This window comes from Gopherus evgoodei, chromosome 1 (genome assembly GCF_007399415.2).
Source record: "Gopherus evgoodei ecotype Sinaloan lineage chromosome 1, rGopEvg1_v1.p, whole genome shotgun sequence".
NCBI lineage: Eukaryota > Metazoa > Chordata > Testudines > Testudinidae > Gopherus > Gopherus evgoodei.
The window spans coordinates 270,546,912-270,562,589 of NC_044322.1; the positions used below are offsets into that span (position 1 = coordinate 270,546,912).

At 46.6% G+C, this 15,678-nt stretch overlaps 1 protein-coding gene across 4 annotated transcripts in view; it reads right to left on the bottom strand.

Moving 5' to 3' along the window:
• The window catches only part of CBX6 (chromobox 6), a 65,004-nt gene that overhangs the window by 32,394 nt on the left and 16,932 nt on the right, over positions 1 to 15,678 (bottom strand). The window contains exon 6 of one of the 4 annotated variants that reach the window (XM_030546497.1): positions 373 to 409. The exons of 2 other annotated variants lie outside the window; for them this stretch is intronic. In XM_030546497.1, coding sequence (XP_030402357.1) covers positions 403 to 409 — 7 coding nt within the window. In that variant the 3' untranslated portion in view covers positions 373 to 402. Of the gene's footprint in view, positions 1 to 372; positions 410 to 7,677; positions 10,356 to 15,678 lie in introns of those variants that run through there. One more of the 4 variants, XM_030546503.1, reaches the window with a different exon arrangement.

Here is a 15,678-nt window from a genome sequence, read left to right on the forward strand (position 1 = left end):
GTACTTGGTGGAGGACAGAGGAGCGAGTTCCTGGTAAGTAGCTTTTATTTTCATGATGGAAATTTTTCGGGAGAGGAGGGAGGGTTAGGGCTGCATACATGCATGCTTAGATGCAGAATAGTGCATTGATGTGGTCTATCACGTCGCGGTAATCAGCCTCGGTAATCTCTTCAAAAGTTTCAGCCAAAGCGTGGGCAATGCGTTTGCGCAAGTTTATTGGGAGAGCCACTGTGGTCCTTGTCCCAGTCAGGCTAACACGTCCGCGCCACTGTGCCACGAGGGGTGGGGGCACCATTGCTGCACACAGGCAAGCTGCACAGGGGCCAGGGCAGAATCCGCATTGCTGTAGAAGACCCTCCCGTGATTCCCAGGTGACCCGCAGCAGCGAGATATCTTCCAGGATCAACTCCTGTGGAAAATGTAGGGATAGTGTTCAGTGTAGGTGCCCCCTGCAGCTGTTTGCTTTGCCCAACGCACAGAAACCCAGAGGACAGTAGAGCCCTGAAGCAATCAGTCCCCCTTCCTCACCATTTCGGGGCTCCTGTGGGTTATGTGCACTCTCTTTGGGATAGGAAAATTATGCTATTGTGAAGACTGTTACACTCCTTAAGCACTCTGTCACAGAGAATCAAAAAGTGCAGGACTGGAGGGAAGGGGAAAGCAGAATCCGCCAGAAAAACGCAGCGGATAGGAAGAAGAGCACAAAGCAGCTGATAAGCATCCTGGCGCGCCAAGTGGACTCTATCCGGGCGCTTGTAGCCATGCAGGCAGAGCTCTACCGCACCCGTGGCCCCCCCCGTCCCAAAGCTCTTTCCCTTGTGCCCCAATGTCAGCTCAAAACCCCCTTCCCCAGCATCCAGGTCCTTACCACCATCAGCTGCCTCCAACACCTGTACGTTCACCAACCAGTCCTGAGAACTACGACCCTTACCCTCTGCACTCAACCCCCATCACCATGCAGTATAGCCATCCTGAAGTGCAGTAGTCATTGCACAGCACTCCAGACAGGACATATTCAAACCTGTGACTGTGCAGTTCCCCACCCCACCCCCCTGCCCTTTTAGGTTCCCAAAAAGTTGTGTGTCTGTCAATAAAGATATTTTCTTTTCAATAAATGAATTCTTGGCTTTGAAAACAGTCTTTATTATTGCAGAAAGTCAAAGATACTTTAGCCCAGGAAAGAAACAGGCACTGCAAATCAGCTTAGGAAACAGAGATTCCTACTAACATTGTAATCACTGCACTTCACTCCCGTGCAAGGCACCAAACATTACTGTTGGTCTTCAGCCTCAAATTCCTCCCTCAAGGCATCCCTAATCCTTGCAGCCCTGTGCTGGGCCTCTCTAGTAGCCCTGCTCTCTGGCTGTGCAAATTCAGCCTCCAGGCGTTGAACCTTGGAGGTCCATGCCTGACTGAATATTTCACCCTTCCCTTCACAAATATTATGGAGGGTACAGCACGCGGATATAACCGCGGGTATGCTGCTTTCCCCCAAGTCTAGCTTCCCATACAGAGATTGCCAGCACCCCTTTAAACGGCCAAAAGCACACTCCACAGTCATTCAGCACCGGCTCAGCCTGTAGTTGAACCGGTCCTTGCTCCTGTCAAAGTTCCCTGTATATGGTTTCATGAGCCACGGCATTAACGGGTAAGCGGGGTCTCCAAGGATCAGAATGGGCATTTTGACGTCCCCTACTGTGATCATCCGGTTTGGGAAAAAAGTCCTGGCCTGCAGCTTCCTCAACAGGCCAGTGTTCCGAAAGATGCGTGCATCATGCACCTTTCCGGGCCAGCCTGTGTTAATGTCAATGAAACGCCCACGGTGATCCACAAGCACCAGGAGAACCATGGAGAAATACCCCTTCCGATTAACATACTTGGATGCTAGGTGGGGTGGTGCCAGAATAGGAATATGTGTCCCATCTATCACGCCTCCACAGTTAGGGAAACCCATTTGTGCAAAGCCATCCACAATGTCCTGCACATTCCCCAGAGTCATGGTTCTTCTTAGCAGGATGTGATTAATGGCCCTGCAAACTTGCATCAACACGATTCCAACGGTCAACTTTCCCACTCCAAACTGGTTCCTGACTGATCGGTAGCTGTCTGGAGTTGCCAGCTTCCAAATTACAATAGCCACCCACTTCTCCACCAGCAGGGCAGCTCTCAATCTCATGTTCTTGCGCCGCAGGGCGGGGGAGAGCTCAGCACACAGTCCCATGAATGTGGCTTTTCTCATCCGAAAGCTCTGCTGCCGCTGCTCGTCATCCCAGACTTCCATGACGATGTGATCCCACCACTCAGTGCTTGTTTCCCGAGCCCAAAAGCGGCGTTCCACGGTGCTGAGCATTTCCGTGAATGCCACAAGCAATTTCATGTCATACGCATCACGCGACTAGCTATCATCGTCGGACTCCTCATCACTTTGGATCTTAAGGAATAGCACAACTGCCAAACGTGACGTGCTGGCGAGACTTGTCAGCATATTCCTCAGCAGTTCGGGCTCCATTTCCCACAGAAATCACACTGCACAGAAACCGTTGAGAGAGTCAAGATGGCGCCAAACGTGGACGGAAAAACCATGATTGCTGGGATGTGAAGTGATGCATCACAGGGCATTGGGACAGGAAGCAGAATGACCAGCACCCTCCGCCGCCTTCCCACAACCCACGGCACCAGAATGGGAAGAGGTGCTCTGTGGGATAGCTGCCTACAATGCACCACTCCCAACATGGCTGCAAATGTGGCCACACTGCAGCGCTTTCCCTACACAGCTGTACGAAGACAGCTTTAACTCTCAGCGCTGCACACCTGCAAGTGTAGCCAAACCCTTAGTAGAGCATTTGGTCAGCTTCTTGAGAAAGGAATTTGCAAGTTAAGTGCCCAGTCAAAAACACTTAATGGACAATGGATCTTGGAAGACTCCAATCCACATAAGAAGTCTACCTGGGGTGACGTTCAAGACAGCATGTGAGCAATGGCTGCTGCCTGTAAAGAACTAAGTCATGCATGGACATGTGACTTGCCCATGTGACTCCAAACTCTATTTTGCTGTAATTTTCCACAGTAAGAAAAAAGAGGTGTTCTTAAACCTGGAGAATATAAAAGGCAGCTGTCTCATCTCCATCTTGTCTTCAATCCTGCTTCTTGCCTCTGGAGGGACTTTGCTACAAACTGAAGCTCTGAACAAAGGACTGAATGACCCATCCCAGCTGTGGATGTACTCTAGAGACTTGATTTGAACCTGCAGCTTATTCCATCACTGCTACAAGCTCAAAACAAGAACGTTGTCATTACTGTATGTAATTGATTCCATTTAACCAATTCTTGCTCTCATCTATATCTTTTTCCTTTTATGAATAAACCTTTAGATTCTAAAGGATTGGCAACAGCGTGATTTGTAGGTAGGACCTGATTTGTATATTGACCTGGGTCAGAGGCTTGGTCCTTTGGGATCAGGAGAACCTTTTTTTCTTTTACTGGGGTATTAGTTTTCATAACCTTTCATCCCCATAAGGAGTGGTGCTGGTGGTGATACAAGGGAATTGGAGTAGCTGAGGGAATTGCTTGTATGACTTCTAGTTAGTCAGTGGGGTGAAACTGAAGTCCTCTCTGTTTGGCTGGTTTGATGTGCCTTAGTAATTAAAAGAACCCCAGCTTTGGGCTGTAACTGCTCTAAGCAATTTGTCCTGAATTGGCACTCTCAGAAGTGTCCCACCAAAGCCAGCATCAGTACAGCATACTTAAGCAAAAAGCTAACATCAGCTGAGCAAAATTACGCAACAATAGATAAAGAATGCTATGCAACTGTGTGGGCTGTTAAGCAACTTATACCCTTATATTTGTACAACAGAAGGTTCACCATATTAAGAGATCACGCACCTCTCATATGGCTGCATAGAGCTAAGGGAACCAATTCCCGGTTGCTTCGCTGGAACATAATTCATATTAAAGGGAACAAAAATGTAGTGCAGATGCATCGTCAAGAAAGGGGAAGATGCACCCAGCAGTGTCTGGGACACCCCTTTCTGCATCAATTTTGTGTTGGGGCTGTGATGTTGGCAAACCAGGTCAGGTTGAAAACAGCAGACCAAATAACCTATGTATGAACCTTAAAAGCATCTCAGGAGACATTGCAATATAGTCAGGCCAATTGTCTTATTGTGTATAAGTAACAAAGGGATCTCAAATGGGCTGGTAAACATAGGCCCATTCACTTGCGTTGATAATCAAGAGTAAATGCTAATTGTATTTGTCTGTATTTACCTACATCTTGTTAGAAGTGTATCGATGTAACCAAATTAGCTTGTAGTTACTAAATCCTTTTCATGTCTTGTAATGCTACATTACTGTACTCAATTGTTTCTAGATCAAAAAGGATGTGTTGGCATTTAGATGAAACTAGTGAAATAGAAATTTTATTCTTTTTATCTCTCTTTGAAACTTGTGAATCTACATTGTGGACCACCTGCAAACCATCTTTGTAGTTTGAATGGCTATTACTAAGTGGATTATCTTTGAATGGCTCATTGGATAAGGATCACAGCCTGTGGGCATTTGCTTTTCATCAAAGCCCATATGGTGAGGATGACTGTCAGCTTGTTAACCTGTTTCAACTATAAAAGAGAAACCTTGGGCATGATCCTGCAGCTCTGATCTTTCTGGGTGCTATCAGAGGGCTATTCCAGATGCACGACAGAACTCCCCAAATCCATTTAGGAAAAACCCTGAGGAACCTATGAAAGAACACTACAAGACTTATGCAGAATTAGCAGACATTATTTCTCTGCTAACCACAGACACTGACTTTCCATTGTGCTGGGGAGGTGCTCGACCCCCGGCTCTGCCCCATATGCCACCCCCACTCCACCCCTTCCCTTAAGGACACACCACACCTCGCCCCCCACCCCACCTCTGAGGGGTCCTGACTCCACCAGTTTGAGAACCCCTAGCTTATAGCAAATAGGGAGTGTCTACACCGCAAGATTCTTTTGGTGTCAGATACTGTGCATACACACACAGCCCCCCAGCACAGGTATACACAGCACTAGCAGCACAGACAGTAAGGCATGGATTAAGCTAGTAAAGACATACCTGAAGGGCATAGATACATACCTGGAGTACATACTCTACACTTTCTCTACTGGCCAAGCAGTGCCTCCCATCTGCACTGCTATTTTTAGCAGCATAATGTCCTGCTGCCTTCTACTATTGGAGTCCTTCACCTCCTCAGGAAGAGACTCCGACAACAGGGAAAGGTTCCAGTAGCAGGGAAAGCTCTAGCAGAGGCGGCACTGAAGGAAAAGGCTCAGATTTTCCCCTGCCAGAGCCTTTCCTTGCGTGAACAATGTGCTTTTTACTGTGGTGTTGCCTGCACAGTACACCCTGCTGAAAGTAGGGTGTAGTGTAGATGGAGTGTTAGATTACATAACACTTAATTCCCAAAGTAAGTGTTACTCCTGGGTAGCAATCAGTACTTAAATTCCACCAAGGCACAGAGAGCCCAGGTCAGGAATACTGATTCAAGTACCCCTCCAAGGGGATGGGGCAAGTCCACTTTGAAGAGGATTGGCTGAGCTGTGGCACCAGGCAACAACCAACCAGAGGGTGATACTCTCCCTTGAGTCCCTCTAGTGTTTTTATGTTTTGTAACCTCAAACAGGACTGATACCTACGTCCAAGAGCAAGGATGAAGCCTGGGACATGGATCAAACTCTGCCTCCACAACTGGGAAACTGAAAGAGGCAATGCTATTATCAGTACCACCAAAGCTACCACCTGCTATGCAAGCTGACATCTCCCAGTGTTATCTCACTCCTGAGTGGTGCTACAAAAATCTAGATGGCTGGCAAGCAGCTCTATGACATAAATCTTGCATCTAGTCATCCAGGATGATTTGCCGAACCAGGACCTATCCTCTTACATCTGGTTGTGCAAGGTAATCTTTGAAAAGACACAGACTTAAGGGCATGTCTGCACTACAAAATTATGTCTACCTAAATTACATTGGAATACAGCTGCTGCAGTTATTACATTGCATCCATACAAGGAGCACTGTGCACATGCACAAGCAGAGTGCAGTGCACCATGGGTAGGTACCTTACTGTGCAACTCATCGCCATCCAAGGCAGGGTGTTTGGGAAGTTTTGCAATGCCTCATGGGGCCAAAATGAATCATGCCGGGGTGACTGGGAGCATGGGTTCAACTTCCCATAAGGCAGTGTTCTCCATCTCGTAATATTTCACACCTCTTTTCAAAATCTTCACAAACCTGTGTCCCCCTCCTCACTGGCCACCATCTCTGACAGAAGCATGGAGCCTGCACAGCTCTGCACTACTGTCATGAGTGTTGTGAGCATAGGGCACCTGATCCTGCAGTATTTGCAGAGCTGCCAGAGGGTCTGCAGGAAACATGATGGCTGTGGGACATAGAAAGAAACCATTCAAGGTTGTTGGCAGCATTCACAGAGCAGCTACAAATGGTAAAGTGATGGTTCTGGACCCAAAAAACAAGCATTGACAGATGGGATCACATTGTCAAGAAAGTTTGGGATGACAAGCAGTGGTTGCGGAACTTTTGGATGTGCAAGGCCACATTCCTAGATCTGTGTGCCAACCTCACCCCAATCTTCCAGCACAGAGACACCAGAATGAGAGCCATGCTGTCAGTTGAGAAGCAAGTGGTGATTGGACTGTGTTAAGTTGCAATAACAATTACTATAGGTCAGTCAGGAAATCCATCACAGGGGCAGATGTCATGCAAGTGTGCAGGGCCATTAATTGCCTCCTACTACACAGTGAATGGTTTTGCAGCAATGGGCTTCCTGAACTATGGTGGGGCAACAGATGGCGCACATATCTCTATTTTAGCACCAACCACAGAGTACATTGAGAGAGAGGGCTATTTTTCTATGGTAATGCAAGCACTGGTGGATCACTAGAGATGTTTTCTTGGTATCACTGGGAGCTGGTCAGGGAACGTGCAGGTGCATGATGCGCATATCTTTAAAAACACAAGACTGTTCAGAAAGCTACAATCAGGGACTCTTTTTTCCAACTGGTGGATTATAATCAGGAATGTTGAAATACTATAGTGATGCTGGGAGACCCAGTCTACCCCTTGCTCCCATGGCTCATAAGGCTGTACACCAGGTACCTCAACAGCACCAAGGACCGTTTGCACTACAGGCTCGGTAGGTGCAGAACAGTTGAATGTGCCTTTGGTCATCTGAAGGGTTGCTGGCATTGTCTATTTATGAGACTGGACCTCAATGAAAAAAATCCCAAAGATTATAGCTGCCAGCTATGTGCTGCATAATATCTGTGAAGCGAAGGGGGAAAAGTTTCCACCAGGCTAGAGGGCAAGTGAATGGCTATCTGCTGAATATGAACAGCCAGATACAAAGACTATAAGAAGAGCTCAGCATGGAGCTGTATGGCCCAGGGAAGCTTTGAAAGACCATTTTATGAGGGGCCAGAGTAGTGTGCTCTAGCTGGCCTTGCTCTTTTGCAGCCCAGTATGAATCTCGTAATGAGTGCTGTGTGTGCAGTAATACAACACTGCCAATGCACCTTGTAATACTGTCTGAGAATGATGTGGGTTCTGAGACAGGAAACTGATGAGTGTCAGACAAGCTCAGCACCAGCCCGCATATGTTGTGAACAAATAAAGATGAATTATGTTTCAAAAAATAGAATTTTATTCTGTAACATGAACCAGGCAAAGTATTAAACATTTAGAACTTTATAAAACTTGATAAATTAAAGGAACAATTTACAAAGGGGAAAGAACCGTCATTTTATATTTCAGGTGCGCACACACCAACCGTGTCTTTCACAGGTCAGTGAATGTGCAGCTGTGATTGTCTTTAACGTCCCCCGGATTGGATTGGTAGGGGCAGTGCAGTGGTCCTTGATGCCATGTGGAATGTAGAGGGGCGGTGTAAGGAGGTCTCAACATTGAGTTGTTTATGGGCTGCAGAGAGGTAAGCTTGGGATTCTTAGATCCTGCAGACTCTGGTAGACCTGCAGGTCCGTTTGCTGCCTCAGAAGCACCATTATGCTCTGGTGCATCTCCCTCTCCTCTCCATTCCTTCCTTCCCCAAGCTGTTTGCAAGGGTCATCCTCGGATGCAGCATAGACTTACATCTCCTAGAACATATGATCCTGAGTCCTCTCCTTTCTCCTCCTTATCTGGCTCAGGCGTTGTGGGTGTGGAGGGGGAGACCGTAAAGGCCACACCAACAGCAGCTGCAAACACACAGGGGTGCCATTGTCAGTGTATTCACAACAGAAATCAAACCTTAGGATACTGGACTCACTCCTCTTGATCCCCAAAAGTTGTGAGCACTGCATTCTCACTTCTCCTTGGGCTTGATACAACATTGCGTCTGTTACAGCACCAGCTATGGTGAGTATATGGCCTGTGGGGATGATTGGGGAAATGAAGGTGGATAGCTCACAGCTATTAATATAGTTGTATAGGGTAATAGAACTGAATAGTGGCACTGTTGTCCACTGGCAGGGGTGATTTTAGCAAGTATCTCACTTCTGAGGGTAAAAGAAGCAGAGAGAACAGCTACTGCTGGCATCCTGATGCCACCTGGGCACATATGCTATTAGCCTAGGTACTGCAATGGTGCCTGTTGCAGTTATCACTGAGTGGTGTGGAAGTGTTCTACGGTGGCGGAAGAAATAAGGCAGCACTCCCCAGAAACCTTCGGCAGAGGATTGCAGAGTGCCTCCATCAGAGTTTCATCACAAGCTCTGTGGAGGATTCACAAGACATCTTGAAGAGTATAAACAAACTGCTCTGCATGGTCCCTTCTGCCTAATTCTAGAGGGGGATGAGAAGTGGATAGCAACTCTACGTCTCTTGATTGTTTCATTATCTCTTTGAGCATAAATAAAAGAGTAAATCAACAGATGTGTCCTGCTAGTTTGGGGGTTCCATCTCTGTAATTTCAAAACAAACTGCATCCTTACCAGAGGTTCCTGCCCCTGCACCAGGCTCACTCTTTGACTGTGAGAACTGGCTGGACTGTGCTGGAGTCAAAAACATATCCTGGCTCACTGTGCAGCTGGATCCCCTGGTTGCTTGTCCCCCATACTCCTCTTCGCTGTTCATGGCAGGGGCCTGTGACCTGGGTCCTCCAAAGTATTCACAGGGCTCTCGGGTGTGGGGTCTCTCCCAAGGATGCACCTCCGCACCAGACTGATGGCCTCCCTTGCCTTCTGGTACGCCTGCCACAGCTCCTTGGCTTTCATGCAGCATTGCTGCTGGTCCCTCTTCTAGCCCTTCTCCTGCATGGCCCAATCTGCTCATAGATGTCAACATTTCTACAGCTGGATCGGAGCTGTGCCTGCACTGCCTCTTCTCCCCACAAACCCAGGAAGTACAAAACCTTCTGTCTCCTGTCTATGGGCAGTTGCACATAACAATGGAGTGTTGCTAGGTGTCTGCCAAGCCGGGCAACCGAGAAAAGAAATTTCAAAAATTTGTGGGGCTTTAAAAAGGAGCAACAGTTTCCTGTCCACCTAGCCCCTGGGAAGCAGAGTTCACAACGGTGACAAGAGTGATCACTGTGGGGTATTGTCGGCCAGTTCCTGGAGGCCAGTAACAGTTGACATAAGTAACACAGTATCTACACTGACACTGCGTCAACCTAATTACATCAACCTTGACTATCCACTACTCAGGGAGGTGGTGGTGTTAAGTTGCTGTACCAGGGCATTTATATCAGCGGGAACAAAATTTAAAAGTGTAGACACATCCACAACTAAGTTGATGTAAGCTGCCTTGTGCTGACCCAACCATGTAATGTAGACCAGGCCTTAGTGGTCAGATCTGGTGCTCACAGGCTCTTCTAGGCCAAATTGCAGCGAGCACTGAAGACAAAGGGAGGGGAAACATGATAATAGACTTGCCTTGCCCCACATCCAGATGGGTTTTCAATATGCCTCTCATTAAGCATTTTAAATAGGAGGCAGGAGTTGGGCATTTCCACATCATAATGCTGGGATTGTTGTTTTGCTTTTAGTAGAAAAAGGACACGAGGCTTCCAACTCCTCTTCTTCTAGTTACAATAGATTTTGAAGTCCAAGAACTATGTATGAACCAGTATCAAGAACAGCCGTCAGGTTTGTCCAGGTAGTTAGCATGTCACTTGTTGCCACAGTCATATTGGGATTCCAGGTGAATGGATGGCTCCAGAGGAGAACATCAGTGTGTCTGTCCGTGTCCCCTGCCTCTGAGAGCAGCAGTCCAGTTTCTTGTGTTTTTGGGCAGAGGCTTGGCTCTATCTTTGTTCTTCGTTTGTATTTGCTGCTGTTTTGTTTTTAAACGTGGAAATTACCTAAAGAGTCAAGTTAACAGCTCTGCTAGTCTGTCCCCAATTACTTAAAAATTAAAGCACAAAAGACCTGTTAAGACCTCTAGTCCATTTTCCAACACTCCTCACTGTTATCTGCAGTATATTCTCTGGTGCTTTGGCCAAGCTAGTTGTAAGTAACTTTGTGATGGGGTGAACACTGCTTCCCTTGGCAGGTTAAAACATCACCACTCACCTCTCAAAATCACAGTGAGTCACATACACACAAGGCAGGCAACAGGCTTTGGAATGTAACAATTTATTGGGGTTAATATTTTTCTTTAACTCCCCATTTCTGGCATCGATACAATACTCAAGAGCAGCAGAAAGAACAAAATGTACAAGAATACAAGAGTAATTAGCACAAACCGCCCCCAAACCCAGAGCAAACCATTTTTCTGCTGGAAATGCCAATGGGAGGGGGATCCTATCCCCCCACCCCGCATCCCATCCATCCACTCTAGACAGAGTTTAGCCAGCTGGGAACTGGATTAAAATAAGCAAACGCAAACACTATATTTAAAAATGAAAATTACAAGACAAAAAATATAGATATACAATTCATTCGTGCATGATTCTTTAATTAAATGCATTTTTCAAAATAAAAAAGTTACAAGATATTTAGGTTTATTTTAAATTAAAAAGAGTCACCACCTCCCCTCTCTGGGTATGTCTCCAGTTGGCTGCGAGTGTGTGATTCCCAGCTTGAGGGGACATACTTACCCCAGCTCTCACTGACCTTGCATACTAAAAACAGGATGCAGCCATAGTGGCACAAGCCGCAGGTAGGGCTAGTTGCCCCAAGTACATGCCCGTCTGAGACCCCAGAGTGGCTAACTTGTCCTACAGTTCGCACGGCCACAGTTACACTGTTTTTAGTGTGTAGCTCAATAAGAAGTAGTGTGAATGTCTCCTCGAGCTGGGATCACACAACCAGCTTAGAGGGTAGCCATACCCTGTATGCCAAGTGTGGGGTGGGGTAGGGAGGGTACATGGGTTGCATCAGGACCATCACCATTATAGAAATTACATCAAAATCTCTCTCTGGGATAAAGAGAAAAGCCCTTATCCTGCAAAGACTTATGCACATGCTTAGCTTGAAGCACCCAAGTACTTTTAGACCTCAAGGGAACTACTCGCCTGCTTAAAGTTAAGTACTTGAAAAAGTTTGCAGGATCTGGGCCTCAGCTTGGCACCTGGGGAGGTGGAGAGAAGAGGCAGATGGGCAAGCCCAGATTTCCCACGACCACCTTGCAATTTTCCATCAAACATTTTTTTTTTTTAAATTAGAATCCTGAACTGTTAAGAAGGGAAGAGGGACATGGCAAGTAGTTTAGCTCCAAAATTTAGATTTTAAAAAATATAATGGTAAATTTATTTATTTATTTTCAGAACTTGAATGAAGTTTCCTTCCCCCTCCCCAACAAGGAAACCCATCTGCCCCTGCTGCACTGAAAGAGTCAGGGCTACTCCTGGGAAACCAGGATGTGATACTGACCAAGCTATTTTCACTGTCCTAGCAGAAGTGCAAAGAAGAAAACTGCAATAATGGGGAAAATGTACTTGGATTTAAACAGATACGTTTCCTGTAGGAGGCCCCAATTCAGAAAACTACTTAGATCCATAACCATCCGCTTTAAAGTTTTGTGCATGCTTTAAGTGCTTTCCTGAACAGGGATGGATTTAAGCATGTGCTTCAATGCTTTGCTGAATCAGGGCATCATGGGGTTTTAGTTAATATAGGGATTAATGTTTACATTACTTAACCTGCCATTGCCACCCCATCAAATTAATTTCTTTTGAATCACCCACCACTGCCAATATTTAAGATCACATCGGATTTCTCTTACTGATGCTTTCCTTTGGGGTATCACCCTGTCTCTTTCCTCTGCCTTTTTCACACTATTTCCCCTGTTGCAGTCATATCTCAATACCCTCTTCCCCATACCAGTTTTAGATTGGCCAGAGAGGGCAAAGTGGGGCACTCCACTCCCCCTAGACTGAACATGATGTCTCCGCAGAAAATCCCAGACAGCACCCCCTTGAGGGACATGCGTGGAACATCCCTAACGGATGGAGGTGTCCTGTTAGGGTGGAAAGCATGTCTTGGATGCAGTTCTGCATCTAAGACAGAACTTTGGATGGCCCTGTAGGGTTTCATCCAGTGCTAGGCAGCAGAAGGTGGGAAGGACAGAAGAACTGCTAGAGGTACAACCCTGGAAAAACTGGTATCTTCCTTTGTTACCTGACTGAGATGTTGAGTGGGGAGAGGAGGGGGGAAAAGGAACCAGCAAGTCCCCACTACTTCCAAACCAATGAGGGCCATCTCAACCCTGGAAGTGTATAGCATGTTATAGTGAGCATATATGACCACATAGTGTCAACACAACTGCCTCACTGTGGGGGAGGGGCGACTAGGAGCAGCAGGGATGCCCAGATCTGATGTTGGATAACTGACCTGGGGAGGTTACGTGGCAAATGGAAAAATAACGATTGGGACAAGGAGATGAGAGATTCTGCTCCTCAGAAATGTACACATTGGACTTTTGGAGGAGGGCCAAAACGGTCTCTCGTTCAAAGCCAGAGTGACAATGAAAGGAATTTATAAAATATCTGGGAAGAAATGAGTTGGTTCTGAAGCAATACTCAGCCCTTCTATAGCTCTATACGCACATTACTAAATTTAGCCTCCCAGCATCCTCTGGGCATTGTCCCCATGGTACAGACAGGGGAACGGAGGCAAAGGACAGAGAAGCAACTTGCACAAGGCCACAGGAAATCAAAAGAACCCAGGAATGCCTAGCTCCCAGCCCCAAGAGAAACCCTCTGAACTATGACACGTTTGATATAAGGATTGGGACGGATTACGTGGGGGATTATTTTATATATATATATATATTCATATAAAAAGTAAATAAGATCCCAGCTCTTGCATGATTATTGGGCAATCCAAAAAGCAGCAAAGCAAGCAACACTGCAGCAAAGGATACACCAGGCCAAACAGTGCAAGGCCTCAGAGTTAGAGGTGTGGGGATGGGGGACGGACAAGAACTCCTCCAAAGGGACATGGAGCACTTAGCCAGACACCCATTCCTGGTGGCGAGAAGGGCCACCCCAGTTGGCTACAATACCCTCTCCTCTCCCCGTCATACCACATCCACAGATACCACTGTTGATGTGGTGTAGAGGGCGGGGGAATGACTCCCTGCCAGCACTGTTGCTCCCCACCCCAACCTGCGCTTTAGCTTGGATATCCACAGGGAGTTCCCACTCTCCATCCCCAGTACTGTCAGGTCCATGAAGGAAGTTAGACTGACTGTTGGGAATATTGCAAAGCGCCTGAAACTTCCCTTAACAGCAGAGGCGATGAAAGGGATTTAACTCCCCAGGAAGACTCAGCTCAGACAGTACCCATTTGGTAAAGGATGGAGAGTACCTTACCTCCATCCCAGCTGGGGTGGGAGGAGAAGGGTGACTGAAGTACAGGAGATGCGGAGACACTCCCCCACTCCCTGAAAATACACAGCAAGTTAGTGGCTCACCTAAAATTAGAAGGCAGAACTCCCCACTGGGCCTACATACATCCTCCCATCCTGCAAAGGCTTTGTATCCTTGTCAGCTCCATGCCCATATGCTAGCTTCATTGAGAAAGACCAGAACGGCGTGTTGGGCAAAGGCGGAAGATTAGTATATATGCTCAGTTCAGAACTGAAGCTGTAGGTCAGGACAGAGGAGCACTGGCAGAGCTTAGGGGTGAAGAGTGGAGAAAATGAGTTCCCAAGAACAGCACAGAAGAGATAGTTTTGTTTTGTTTTTACCCAAAATGTGCAGAAGAGACCCTGACAATACAGACATTTTAGAGTCCCATATCTAGTAACTTATTACATTCAGACACCAATGTCTGGTTCCCATCCTCTTTCCTACAGTCACCCCAACACAGCAGATGAACAATATGCAGCAAAGAGACACAGTGCAGCCTTGGCTGGGAAAGCTCCCTCCACCATTATGGGACATTCACACACACACACACACACACACACACACACACACACACACACACACACACACACACACACACACACACACACACACACACACACACACACACACACACACACACACACCCCCCAGTCCAGAAGAAAACAATCCTGCTCTAGTAAAAACCCACCAATGCCACCCTGGCTCTTACCCCAACATGCACTCAATACACCCCAGCCTTCCCAAGGAGAGGGTGCTCCCCACTTGTCCAAAGCTTCAGGTACACTTCGGGGTTTCTGCCTTCCTCTGAAGTTCTGGTAGTGGCCATTGCCAGACTAGACTGGGCTACATCGGGTTCTGCTGTGGGAAATTCTATATTTAAAATGTCATTTCCACTAAGCACTGAAATCAGTGAGCTGATAGACAAGGAAGGGAGCACTGCCTTGTTCTAAGTGAGCATTTATTCTGCTCTTGGGGTGGTTATCTGGCAAGAAAGGTGAAAGCCAATCTGAGATCTCAGCAGCTCCACTCACGTGCCATTTCCATTTTACCAGCCTGGCCCAGACCCCATCAGGTCAGGATTTACCATTCTGCAACAATTTTGGCACCACTGTACCTGTGAAGGGGAGAAAAATACAGAGCCTCCATCTAATTTCTGGAGAGGGGGTGGGGAAGGGGAATGGTAGTGCTGTTGGATGGAACTCACTCCAACTTTTGGGGAAGTGGGGAAGAGAAGGGTAAATTATATGGGTTTTCTCCAAAACAGGACTTGCCTCTTCAAATCAGAAATTGTTGGTTACCCCAAGGACACCCTCCTCCAGTTCAAGTGAGCCAAATACCATCCCAGACACATAATTCAACACTACAAAATACTCCTTTCTCTAAGAACCATCTAATATCACTACAGTTTGTGCAATCACTGCATTTATTATTCATTTTTAAACTCTCTCCCCCATAGAAATTTCATTTTTTAAAAACTTTTTTCTTTTTTCTTTTCTTTTTTTTTTTTGCAAAACTATTCATTTCACTTTTTCCACTTTCCATCATAAAATCTCCTCTAAAAACAACAACAAGAGAATAAACATGGCACAGACAAAGACTGTTTCCCTGGTTTGGGGGGAATGCTTTTGAATACTCCCTCCAACCCTATGCCCTCTCTGAAAGCATGGATGGGACCTCCCCTTTATCTTCCAGTAGAGAGGGAGGAAAAATAAATCGGAAATGGAAGGTGAGCGTCCCCACATTCATACCAGTGTGGGGTTTTGCCAGCCTCTAGTGGCTGGACCACACAAATATTTATGAGACTACTACTGCCTGGTCTTTAGCTCAA